The sequence below is a fragment of the Anguilla rostrata genome, chromosome 5 (assembly GCF_018555375.3).
Source record: "Anguilla rostrata isolate EN2019 chromosome 5, ASM1855537v3, whole genome shotgun sequence".
Classification (NCBI taxonomy): domain Eukaryota; kingdom Metazoa; phylum Chordata; class Actinopteri; order Anguilliformes; family Anguillidae; genus Anguilla; species Anguilla rostrata.
Genome location: NC_057937.1, coordinates 23,468,482 through 23,481,636, shown reverse-complemented (window position 1 = coordinate 23,481,636; position 13,155 = coordinate 23,468,482). Strand labels below are relative to the sequence as shown.

General features: G+C 37.8%; 1 protein-coding gene across 14 annotated transcripts in view; it reads right to left on the bottom strand.

The window, feature by feature from the left end:
* map2k5 (mitogen-activated protein kinase kinase 5) overlaps positions 1-13,155 on the bottom strand; it is a 235,386-nt gene that overhangs the window by 161,098 nt on the left and 61,133 nt on the right. For all 14 annotated transcript variants that reach the window (XR_010330020.1, XR_010330021.1, XM_064335646.1 and 11 more), the window contains 2 exons: positions 7,055-7,122; positions 3,687-3,735 (listed from right to left, as the gene is read on the bottom strand). Coding sequence is in view for 12 of the 14 variants with exons in the window: in XM_064335646.1 (XP_064191716.1) it covers positions 3,687-3,735; positions 7,055-7,122 (117 nt within the window). In the remaining 2 variants the exon portion in view is untranslated. The remainder of the gene's footprint in view (positions 1-3,686; positions 3,736-7,054; positions 7,123-13,155) is intronic.

Genomic DNA, 13,155 nt, shown 5'->3' with positions numbered 1-13,155 from the left:
GTTGCATAATTTTCAAGTGGGAATTACAAGCTTTCCATCAGTACAGTGGTCTAAAATATCTAGGGGTCCAGAAACATATCCAAAATCTCACACAATGCGGTACAGTACCTAAATGTGTAATAATTAACTCATGTGTGTATTTCTATACTCTGTACTTTCGTATGTTTTCTTGTATGGGGATAGGACGACACGAAAACAATTTTCACAATCGTCCACCACCTTTTCGCAATGTTCCAACTCTCACGTCATCACTGTTGCATGCTTCACAAAAACTATTACACTACCATCTAACGCTTACATTAGTGTGCAATATCCACATTATATAACACCACTAACCTATTTAAAGATACTCAATTTAAAAAATAACGTATATAACCGAAATATTTTGAGCAGTAATACATAGCAATGATGAAATCTAATCTATGTTCAGTAGATGGAGACAGAGACAGTATCAATGATACAGTTCTATTCGCTTCTGTTTTGCCCCAGAAAACGATGTCAGCTAGGTCTATCAGCAAACATATGGCTTAGCTATGTCCAGAAGTCCGCAATAACGATAGTATTTTCCAAGAAATTACGAAATATCGTTGACCACGTTTCGCTACCACAGAGTGAATGCGTAAGTGAATGCGATGCTAAGAATATTTTCTGTTACGCTGACCTATAAAACAGTATTCCAAAAGCAGCATTAGACATGTTATACATCGTTAGAAAGCTTATACTCTCACCTACTGAATAAATGAATTGTCAATCAAGCCAGACTGTACTAAAAAGGGCGATTACACCGTAAACAACAGGTGTGGTATTACGCACAGCTATTTTGGAAGATACCCAGGCGTCACAAATGCGCGTATATTTCCCAAACGGATTGTCCAAGACAGTATATGACCACGTAGTCTCAAAAAGGACATCTCTACACGTAAAACCAACAATGAGGTTGTATATTTATAGAATATTTAGTCCCAGATATTGACTGTAGAATGACACGGTATCATTTTAAAAAACTTTCTTGTTTATTTCGTTATTCAGTGAGCAGCGTTTTCACTGGTGTATAGGCATATTTAGGGCAACTGTCGGGTTTATCTTGTTGCTATGACGGAATATGATTTTTTAGTGCTGAAAGAATATTTTTATGAATGCCAAAATAGACAATATTGTCCATTATTGTCAAGGGTGGGGGGTGTTTTGTAGATGAGACTGCAGGGAGGGGGTGCGTGTTAAATGAACAACCAGAGCGACAATAGTTGTCGTGTATCGTCTACTAATGAAAGTAAAACAACACGTTTCTGTTTTAAACTCATACTTTGGTTGCAGTAGCACCGGATGTCTGAGTTTAGTAATCTCGGCACGCCGGCGTGCCGACCACTAGGGGCTTTGCACTAAGAGGTTAAATAAAGAATCAGAACAACTGTGGCTACAACAACAGAATCCGTATTTATATGCGCTGAGTCTGTCCGTTGGTAATTTGTATACAGTCTATGGTTGTAACAGTGAACACTGATCTCGTGTTGGTTTCCTGAACTCTCTGTGATGTCGTACTGCCATTAAAGTGCGTCCCAAATTTGTTGCCTTTTGAAGTTCCTTTACCGTTAAAACGCTATCTTTAGAGGCACCTGCCTTCGTATTGGGTATTGGGCGTAATTTTTCAAAACTCTGTACATTTCATGTTACCATAAATTTCTTTTGGCAAGTCAATTAGCACATCTACTTTGTTCACACCAGAGGTAATTTTAAAACAATCAGAGACAGATGTATTTCAGCTTTAATTCACTATATCAGAATTCCCGTGGGTCAAAAGTTTACACATACCAAGTTGAACGTCTCTTTAAACAGTCTGAAAGATTCCATAAATTGATGTAATGACTTTTTAGAAGCTCCTAATTGGCTAATTGTCATAATTAGGAGTTAATTGGCACCTGTGGCTGTATTTAAGGGCCTACCTTTAAAGGCACTGCCGTTTTGCCCTTCATACAATGGGAAAATCCAAGCAATTCAGCCAAGACCTCAGAAAAAAAATTATGGACCTCCACAAGTCCGGTTACTCCTTAGGAGCAATTTCCAAACAACTGAAGGTACCACAAGCATCTGTACAATTAATTGTATGCAAATATAAAAATCTTGGGACTGCACAGACACAGCATCGTTCAGGAAGGAGGCACAAATTAACTCTGAGCTGAACAAACTTTGGTCCAAAAGGTTCAACTGAACCCAAAGATAACAACAAAGGAACTGGTGAAGGAGTTGGAGGCATCAGGTACCAAGGTATCTACATCCAACAGAGAATCCTACATCGCCATGGCCTGAACGGCAGTCGCACAAGGAAGAAGCACCTACTCCAAGACCAGTATAAAAAAGCCAGAATTAAGTTTGCAGGTGATCACCAGGATGAAGACCTAGCCTTTTGGAGGAGTGTTCTCAGGTCAGATGAAACAAAAACTTAACTGCTTGGCCATAATGATCAGCATTATGGAGGGAAAAGTGTGAGGCTTTTAATCCGAAGAACACCATCCCAACTGTGAAGCATGGGGGTGGCAGCACCATGTTGTGGGGGTGTTTTGCTGGAAAAGGGACTGGTGCACTTCAGAAAATAGATGGCATCATGAAGAAGGATGATTATCAAGAAATACTGAAGCAAGACATCACCTAGAAAGTTAAAACTTGGTCGTGACTAGGTCTTCTGGCAGGACAATGATCTTAAGCATACCTCCAAAGTTGTAACAAAATGGCTTAAATACAACAAAGTGAAATATTGGAGTGGCTACCACAAAATGCCCTGACCTGAATCCCATAAAAAATTTGTGGACTGAACTGAAAAAGCGTGTCCGAGCAGCTCTGTCAGGACAAAAATTCTGGCTAGTATTGTGAGAAGCTTGTGGAAGGCTACCCCAAGCGATTGATTCAAGTTAAGCAATTAAAAGACAATGCCACCAAATACAAAAAAAGTGTATGTAAACTTTTGAGCCACTGAAAATCTGAAATAGGACATAAAAGCTGAAATAAATCTGTCTCTTAGCTATTATTTTGAAATTACCTCTCATGGAAATAAAGTAGATACCCTAATTGACTTAACACAGGAAATGTATGGTAACATGAAATGTGTGGAGTTGTGAAAAAATAAGTTTGAATGTCTTTCGGCTAGGTGTACGTAAACATTGGGCCTCAACTGTAGGCTGTGTACCTCAAAGGCCGGCTTGGCTAACTTGATAAGCCAAACAAACACAAGCAACAAGTTAGCTGAGCCGTTCCTCGTTTACTATTGCTCCATTTAATAACTAACACCTAGCTAGCATTAGCTGCAGCATACACCTCTGCTTACAATACCTTATTTTAATAATGAATAATAAAGATCATGAGTTAGGTGGAATTTCAAGGCAATAACCACAAGAAAATAAAGAAGATAAAAAATGAAAATCATTGCTATATGTCCTATATATATCTCCAGGTAGGAATAACATTTAAAATGTGTAGCCCCTTTGTTAAGGAACACGGCCTAAAAGGTACAGAGAAAAAAAATCGGAAATAAAAAAGCTATGAATACAAGAGCGTGGTTGCAACCAGAGAACTAGCTCCATAGGAACTGTAAAGACAGAAGTATATATTTGCACATTTACATATTTAATTGTGTAACTGCATGTAAAAATAACAGTATGCATTTATAAATATATTTAATACACACAAAGACACACCTGTCCATTTGTCAGGATCTTCTTCAGCTCAGCTGATGACTTTGTTAAACTGTGCAAGTAAAAACACAATAATTCACAAAAACACATGGAATTGGTTTTAATTTCCAAAATACAGTATGTGACAGTACTTTAAAAGCACAGGTTTGGATATAAGTCTACATCTATGGTTTCATGTGAAAGGGTATGTGTATGCATGCGTGTGTGTTTGAGTGTCTGTGTATGTGCATGCGTGTGCATGTGTATTGTTCTTGGCTTGTAAAAATGATCAAAGTCCAGAAAATGTAAAGCCTTCCACCAATAAAAAATAAATAAAATTGATATAAACAAAATAATAAATAAACAAAATTGATATTTCTGGGCTGTACAGGAAATAGGGGGCGACATAGCTCAGGAGGTAAGACCGATTGTCTGGCAGTCGGAGGGTTGCCGGTTCAAACCTCACCCTGGGCATGTCGAAGTGTCCTTGAGCAAGACACCTAACCCCTAACCCCTAACTGCTCTGGCGAATGAGAGGCATCAATTGTAAAGCGCTTTGGATAAAAGCGCTATATAAATGCAGTCCATTTACCATTTACCAAATAACCATGCTTAGAATTTCAAATATGCCTTCGACTCATTGTGTCTCAACTTATCACTGCCATCACTCACACTACAGTTGGTAAGCTCAGCAGGCATGAAGCAGTAGGCATGGAGCAGTTTCTATCGGATCAAAACTGCACTGAGAACCTGCATCAGGAGGATAAGGTTATGCGGCTAATCTCAAGCGGCACTAAAACATACAGTTGAGGCCAAAAGTTTACATACACCGAGGCTAAAGACATTCAAACTCAATTTTTCACAACTCCACACATTTCATGTTACCATACATTTCCTGTGTTAAGTCAATTAGGGCATCTACTTTATTTCCATAAGAGGTCATTTCAAAATAATAGCTAAGAGACAAATTTGTTTTAGCTTTTATGTACTATATCAGGTTTTCAGTGGGTCAAAAGTTTAATAGACTTTGTTAGTATTTGGTGGCATTGCCATTTAATTGCTTAACTTGAATCAAACACTTGGGGCTGCCTTCCACAAGCTTCTCACAATCCAATTTTTGCCCATTCCTCCTGACATAACTGGTGTAACTCAGACAGGTTTGTGGGCCTCCTTGCTCAAACATGCTTTTTCAGCTCAGTCCAAAAATTTTCCATGGGATTCAGGTCAGGGCTTTGTGATGGCCACTCCAATACTTACACTTTGTTGCCTTAAGCCCTATTGTTACAACTGTGGAGGTATGCTTAGGATCATTGTCCTGCTGGAAGACTCAGTTGCAACCAAGTTTCAACTTTCTAGCTGATGTCTTCAGGTGTTGCTTCAGTATTTCTAGATAATCCTCCTTCTTCATTATGCCATCTATTTACTGAAGTGCACCAGTCCCTTTTCCAGCAAAACACCCCCACAACATCATGCTTCACATTTGGATGATGTTCCTCGGATTAAAAGCCTCACCCTTTTTCCTCCATATATTGCGCTGATCATTATGAACAAACAGTTCAATTTTTGTTTCATCTGACCACAGAACACTCCTCCAAATGGCAAGGTCTTCGTCCTGGTGATCACCTGCAAACTTCATTCTGGCTTTTTTATGCCGATCTTGGAGCAGGGGCTTCTTCCTTGCGTGACAGTCTTTCAAGTCATGGCGATGTAGGACACTCTTAATGGTGGATGTAGATACTTTGGTACCTGATGCCTCTAACTCCTTCACCAGTTCCTTTGTTGTTGTCTTGGGGTTCAGTTGAACCATTCGGACCAAAGTTCATTCAGCGCTTGGAGTTAATTTGTGCCTCCTTCCTGAATTATGCAGTGTCTGTGTGGTCCCAAAATTTTTATATTTGCATACAATTGTTTGTAGAGATGCTTGTGGTTCCCTTGTTGTTTGGAAATTGCGCCTAAGGAGGAAGTGGACTTGTGGATTATTTTTCTGAGGTCTTAGCTGAGGTTGCTTGGATTTTCCGATGGTATCATGGGCAAAACGGCAGTGCTTCTAAAGGTAAGTCCTTAAATACAGCCACGGGTGCCAATTAACTCTCAATTAACTCCTAATTATGACAATTGGCCAAGCAGAAGCTTCTAAAAAGTCATTACATCAATTTATGGAATCTTCCAGACTATTTAAAGAGACAGTCAACTTGGTGCACGTAAACTTTAGACCCACTGAAATTCTGATATAGTGAATTAAAGCTGAAATAAATCTGTCTCTAATGGATTGTTTTAAAATTACCTCTGATGTGAACAAAGTAGATGCCCTAATTGACTTGCCAAAAGAAATGGTAACATAGAGTTGTGAGTTGTGAAAAAATGAGTTTGAATATCTTTAGCCTAGGTGTATGTAAACTTTTGGCCTCAACTGTACAAGAGATTCAATTTAAAGTTAGCTGCTGGCCCCCTCCACACCATGACCTATCGTTGCCAATAAAAGGTATAAAAAATGATTGGCAATAATATTTTGATTTTATTCTGTCAAAACTTGATGAACTTGAACCCAAAAGATGAGCTTTTAATGATCAGCAAATTATTTTATTGTCTTCTAAAATGCATTGGTCTGCAACGCAGGCTAAAGCAAATTATCGCATTTTCTTCTATCCAACTAGGCCCACTCACTGTGGTGAATAGCAGGAATTGCATTAAAGAGTTTTTTTTAATGTTATAAGTAAGATATGATTCCTCTAATCACATGCAAATACATCAAAATAAACAACTAATGATGCAAGATCATACCAGCTTCTTTTAAAGAAAAAATTGGAAAAAAAAATTATTTTGAGAAAACATTTACTCACAATGACTAAAATGCATACTGATGCAAATTGCCTATTTTTCTTACCCCAGTGCATCCTGTTGTACATTTTTATATTTAATTTTTATGATAATCTTTGTCCAAGAATGCGAGATTACATTATTACATATTGTTAAACACACCTGCCAATTATGAACTTATTGATAATAAATAAGGCCAGAATTCTATTTATTTGTCTGATAAACTGAATTCCTTCCAAACACATTCCCTGGCAAAAAATGCATAAATTGTAGCCCCAAACTCTAGTGTGAGCAGGTGTGTGCATGCATGTATTTGTGTGTATATGTGCGGAACATGATGTAAATTTATATTCTGGAGGCGGAAAGTCAGTGTTTAATAAACATACAGCTACACTCATATTACACTGATCAATTCTGCAGCTAACTGGGCAAAAAGAAGATAACGGAACAAAGCTCCTTTTAACCAATCTTATAAATATACAGCAACTCAAGACATACAGTATATCAATAAATCAAATAAGTTCTGTTCTCAAATGTGGGTAAAGCCAATGGATAATTACTGAAATTTCACTCACCTGTTGTTTGGCAGAATATCAGGAGGTGCAGGAGCGCAGTTTTGGGTGAGGCCAGAACGTGTGTTGACCTGTAGGCAAACACAGCCAATAAGAGGCAAAACCCACAGCATTATAATAAACATGCAATTCAATTAACTTGTAATACCAGCACCCAAACCCCTCTCTTTAAATTGAGGGTTTATGCCCATTTTGTCTTTCATTATAGGCATTATAGCTTTTATCTTTCATACCCGGAATCAATTTGGTTGCTCTTCTTTGAACTTTTTCCAGAGCCTCTATATCTTTCTTGTAGTACAGTCCCCAGAACTGCACACAATACTCCAAGTGTGGTCTATCAAATGTATTGTATAAGATAAGTATAATGTCCTTGGATTTATACTGAATACTTTTGGTTATATATCCCAGCATCCTGTTGGCCTTTTTTACAGCTACAGCACAATGCCTAGAACCTGAAAGGCTTTGATCAACCATTACTCCCAAGTCTTTTTCAAACTGAGCACATATACCAATACTGTTCCTCCCATGAAGTAATTCTGCCTAATGTTTTTATTTCCCACATGCAGAACTTTACATTTGGCTATATTAAATTTCATTCAGGTTCCCACCCACTTCTGGATTTTATTGAAATCTTCTTGGAATACTTTCGTAGATTTCAAACCATTAGGTGGGCCTCCCAAGTTTTGTATCATCTGCAAATTTGACTAATGTACTTTATATGTCCCTGTCAAGGTCATTCATATAAATGAGGAAGAGCAGTGGTCCCAGTACCGATCCTTGTGGGACACTTCCAACAGTTCCCTGCTCAGATAAAATCCCTCCTACTACTATTCTTTGTGTTCTACCCTGTAGCCACTTCCGAATCCACTCTGAAATACGTCCTCTAATTCCTACAGTCTTATTTTACTAACAATCTCATGTGGTACTTTATCAAATGCCTTTTGGAAATCTAAATAGATAATATCATAAGCCTTATTATAATCAAAACACTTAATTGCTTCTTCAAAGAATACCAGAAGGTTTGTCAGGTAGGACCTTCCCTTACAAAAGCCATGCTGGCTATCCCTTAGGATGTTGCTATTTTCAAGAAATATTTGCAACTTGTCTCTAATGATAAATTCCAGTATTTTACATGTGATGCAAGTTAAACTGACAGGCCTGTAGTTTCCTGGATCAGTATGATCCCCTTTCGTATATATTGGTATTATATTACCTTACTTCCAGTCCTCAGGTATTTGAAGCAGTTATTGGGTGCTTTCAAGCGCCAAGTTGTAGAATGTACATTCTGGGCCGCGTTTGTAAAAGGGGCGATTGCTTTAGTGACTAGTCTGTATGTTGCGAGAAACTGGGCTGTGTGCCAATGTGTATGCAAAAGGAGTACCTTGGTTGTTTGCCAATGCGAGTGAATGCACAAGAAAAAGTGCACTGTTTGCTTGTTCTGAGCTCAATTTTTTCTTTGTGTCTGTAAACTTTATGTGCGCGAGTTGAAGTGCTTGAATGGCTGCAGAATAACACTGTATTGTTGTGCTACGTCTACGTGATATGCTTGCTATATATGCTATACACAATATATCCTATACAGAACATAATAGCCTATCTATAATAAAATTATTTTAAATAGTGCTATAAACTTTGTTTAGGTTTTGGTCTAATAGCCCAAGGACCACGGACACTATATGAGCCCAAAATAAGGGAGTAAGGTTAAAAAAAAGAAATACCAATAATAATAATAATAATAATAATAATAGTAACACACATAGGAATTTCTCCTGTATTCCCTTTAATATGATAGAGAAGAAAACAATTTTCTTACCCTTAGCAACCCTCTTACACATGGGGACATAGCTACAGACAAGTATTTAAACACCTTTGTTCTAGCTGTGTATTGTTCATAATGGCTAATCTGAAAATCTCTGAAGTGTTACAAATCGCTGGACTAGCGACGAAGAAAGAGATGATAAGTGAAGAGATTAGGAAAAGATGGTATAGAAGTGATTGTACCTAGATATAGTGGTATGATTAAGGATAATCCACATTTTGCTTTGAAAGCACAAACTGATCAAACTCTTGCTCAAGCTATGACTGAGTGGTGGAGCAGCCCTAATAAATACATGAAAAAAAGAAAGAAGCTGTAATGTGTGTTGTGTTGTGCCATGAAAGCACAATAATGATATGGTAGGAACAAAAAAAAAGAATATGATAAACAGCTGAAACAATGTAAGGAAGATTTAAAATGTAAAAATAAAAAAAATAAAAACATTTATCCAATCTACCACTGCTTATCCTTTTTTGAGCCCCGAAACAAAGCAATAAAACACTGCTTCACCAAAAGATTCTTTAAATCCCTCAATAGCACCTGTGGCTGATGACACAATTCCTGACCCACAGATGGGCAAAAACGCATGCAATGGTTGCGGTGTTAAAACACACCCTTCTTAGCCCATCTGATTTACAAATTATAGTTGAAGGGCTACCTGATTTGCAGAGACAGAACCCAAATTCAGCATTTTGGAGTAAGATAGAGAAGTACATGGCAGTAGGCGGTCTGTGCGCTTTTCATTTGTGTACTCGAATTAGAGCTAAATGTCCCAAAACAGTTTAGACAAGTCTAAGCAAAAATCATAAATATTCAGCATGGGCTACAACAAGGTTTGAGTCCACCCAAGCAATGGGTGATGCTGCAGAAATATTTCGGAAAGCTGTAATGCAAGCCCTAGGTATGGGATCTAATCTGTTTGCTGAGTTCTCTGCCTTCTGAGAGATACACTGAAGAGATATTTAAATTGTATCTTACAGTAATCCAGGAAATGGAAATGAACTGAGTAGAGAGAATGGCGATTTTCTGACTGCGGCAATTGATGGTAGTCTTCCTATTTTTAGAGACAAAGCTGGAGAACATACACCATAACCAAATGGCATAATGAAAGGTTGAGGGAAAAATTAAAACTAAAACTTACAGTGTAGGTTTCCCAATATTTATTAAAAGCAACGGCAAACAGATACGTTTTTAACTTTGATTGAAAAGTGCAACTTGTTAGGGAAAGTCTCATATTTTTACTCCCATACTTCTGAGTGAACTAATCAAACTAGTTTCTTCTGCCAAATCAACCACTTGCACTCTTGACCCAATACCCACAAAACTACTGAAGGAGCTATTTCCTGTTCTTAACAAACCAATTCTTCATATGATTAACTCTTCACTGTTATCCAGCTATGTTCCCATATCTTTAAAGAAGGCAGAAATCAAGCTTCTGAAGAGATCAAATTTGGATCGGACAGACCTGGCTTACTATAGACCTATATCAAATCGCCCATTTCTATCAAAGATTCTGGATAAAATTGTAGCACTACAACTCTCTTCTTTTTACAAGAAAATGATGTGTATGAGAGGTTTCAGTCTGGTTTTAGGAAGCATCACAGCACTGAGACAGCCCTTGCCCGGGTACTGAACGATCAGTTTCCCTCCATTGATTGTGGATGTATCTCTGTTTTTGTCCTGCTTGACCTGACTGCTGCCTTTGATACCATAAACCACCATATCCTCCTCCAAAATAAGTTGGTATCAATGGGCAAACCCTTATGTTGTTTAAATCCTATCTCACGGACAGATCTCAGGCTGTTAGGGTAAATAATAATTCCTCTGAGTATTTCAGGGTAAACTTTGGAGTACCTCAAGGATCGGTGTTGGGTCCTTTGGTTTTTCCAAGTACATGCTCCCTCTTGGGGACATCACAAGCTGTCATGGTGTTAATTATCACTGTTATGCAGATGACACGCAACTATGCAGATAACATTTTTGTATGTTGAAAACATTTTTTTGTTGAGATGTGTATATACTGTAGCTCATCATTACCAATAATCACCGAAGAGAGTAGTATGGTGGAGAAAATCTAAAAGAAAAATGAACTAAAAACACAGGACAGGCAGCTGTCTGATATTCACCTCTTGACCACAAGCATAACTGAGTCAATGATCTTGAGTAAAAAGAAAAAAAACATTAAGCAATGTAGGCCTATACAGTTAGTTCATCATTAAAGGTCCAGAAAACTGGATTCAGACTGGATTCCCCATAACTGACAACTGCCTTTTTTTAAAAATAATTCTTTCAAGTTTTAAACTCAATTATATACATTTAATTGTAATAAACACTATTAGATTATCGTGAACTTTTCAGTGCATAAGCATAGCGCGGACATGTTTCCTGCTAATTAATACTCATATTTGTAATAAATGGCATATGTAAACCTTTCCTAGTGAGGTTAGAGCTGGTTGTCCCATGCAGTAACCCAGGAATGTCTGACCAAGCCGGAAGTACCGCTGCCAGGGATTGAACCCGGGTCTCTATGGTGGCAGGCGAGTGCTTATATCTCTACACTACCCAGATGTGCTTATATTTAAACAAAGAAAACTATGTGTGTGTCTAGAATCAACTAAAACTTGTTTTTGTTCAGCTAATGTCCCAATTTGGAAGAATGTGAAAACAGCAGTTGTTTTCCAGATGAAGAAGTAGATCCTAATTGATTTAGAGGCCTGGTCAAGGGGCGAAGATAAGCATTGTGAACCAGGCATGACCCCGAGGTCAGGGTGGTGGTGAGAAGGAAAATTACAGAAAGGCAGTATCTGATGATGTTAGAAGGGCATAAAGGGCCATTTCACTGCATGTCATGTTGAGACTCATTCCACATACTGTGTGAAGTACTCTCCCGCTTGATCTTGCGTAAAATAAAGAACATTTAAACACAGCAGCGTCTTGAGTCCAGATAGTAAACACAGTGTCTTTTGTTTTTTTTGTTTTCTCTCGCACACTTCTTCAGCAGAGATAGTGATTGAGCACTAAAAATCCCATGACACAGCATTAACAGTTTTATATTAGTTGTTCTATAGCAAACAGTCCTGATGATAGCTAACGAGCGTGCCCACACAATTACTGTATTTTTGCAGAATTACCAGTTGGTTGATTGTAGCCAGCTAGCTAAATAATATCACACAGTGGAGGGTAATTGATATATGAGTTCAGTCCCTATTTGCGTTGTGTGCAGCACTCGTGAACGGGCTGATCATGTACTTGTGCAGCATGCACAGGCCACGTAATTAGATTTTGTTACTGACCTTTATAGTTCTAGAGAAAGCAATTAGCTTGTGCCTACGCATCCAGTAAACCAGAATAATTCAAAACAGCTAACCAGAGGCTGCGTCTAAAAGCTTATGTTTAGCTAGCAACATCCCATTTCACTAGTAGGAGAGCTAGCTAATGTTAGCTAAGGTAACATAACATGACACTTGGCCAACTAACCCTGGTTTTCTAATTAGGCACATTTGCCTAATTGCACATTTGTACAGATGTGGTCCCACCAGACAATAATGTCCAGTCAGTTTAACTGACTGAAAAAAAAATTACCATTAATTTGTATTGAACACACATGTTAGTTGCCCTCCAATCTGTGATATTATTTAGCTAGCTGGCTACAATCAACCAACTGGTAATTCTGCAAAAATGTATACTTCTGCGTAGTCTGCACAGTTCATGTACCATGTAGCGTAGGCAGTTAAACCAGCATTAGCATCCTTTATCAGTGAATTGAAATTTGAATGAGAGAGAACTAGGGTTGTGTCATCTGCAAACATTATTGGAGAAAGGATATTTGAGACAGACAAATCATTAATATAAATAAGGAATAATAATGGTCCAAGAATGGACCCCTGCGGAACCCCACAAAGTAGACTGGCCTTATTGGAATAACAACCTTTAACACAAACAAACTGTCTTCTGTTGGAGACATCATTTTTAACCATTTGTACGTAGTATCGTGAAAACCATATTTATGCAACTTTTCCAATAAAATATGATGATTAACTGTATCAAAAGCTTTTGAAAGGTCTATGAAAATACTACAAGTAAATTCATTATTATCAAGTGAAGATGTACCTTTGTTAATCAGGTGAAGCAGAGCCAAATAAGTAGAGTGATTTTTTAGGAAACCATATTGATGTTTGTAAAGAATTGAATTAGAATCTAGATGAAAAAGAATCCTTTGGTATATAATTTTTTCTAATATTTTTGAAAAAAATGGCAAAATATATATGGGTCTATTAAAACAACATGG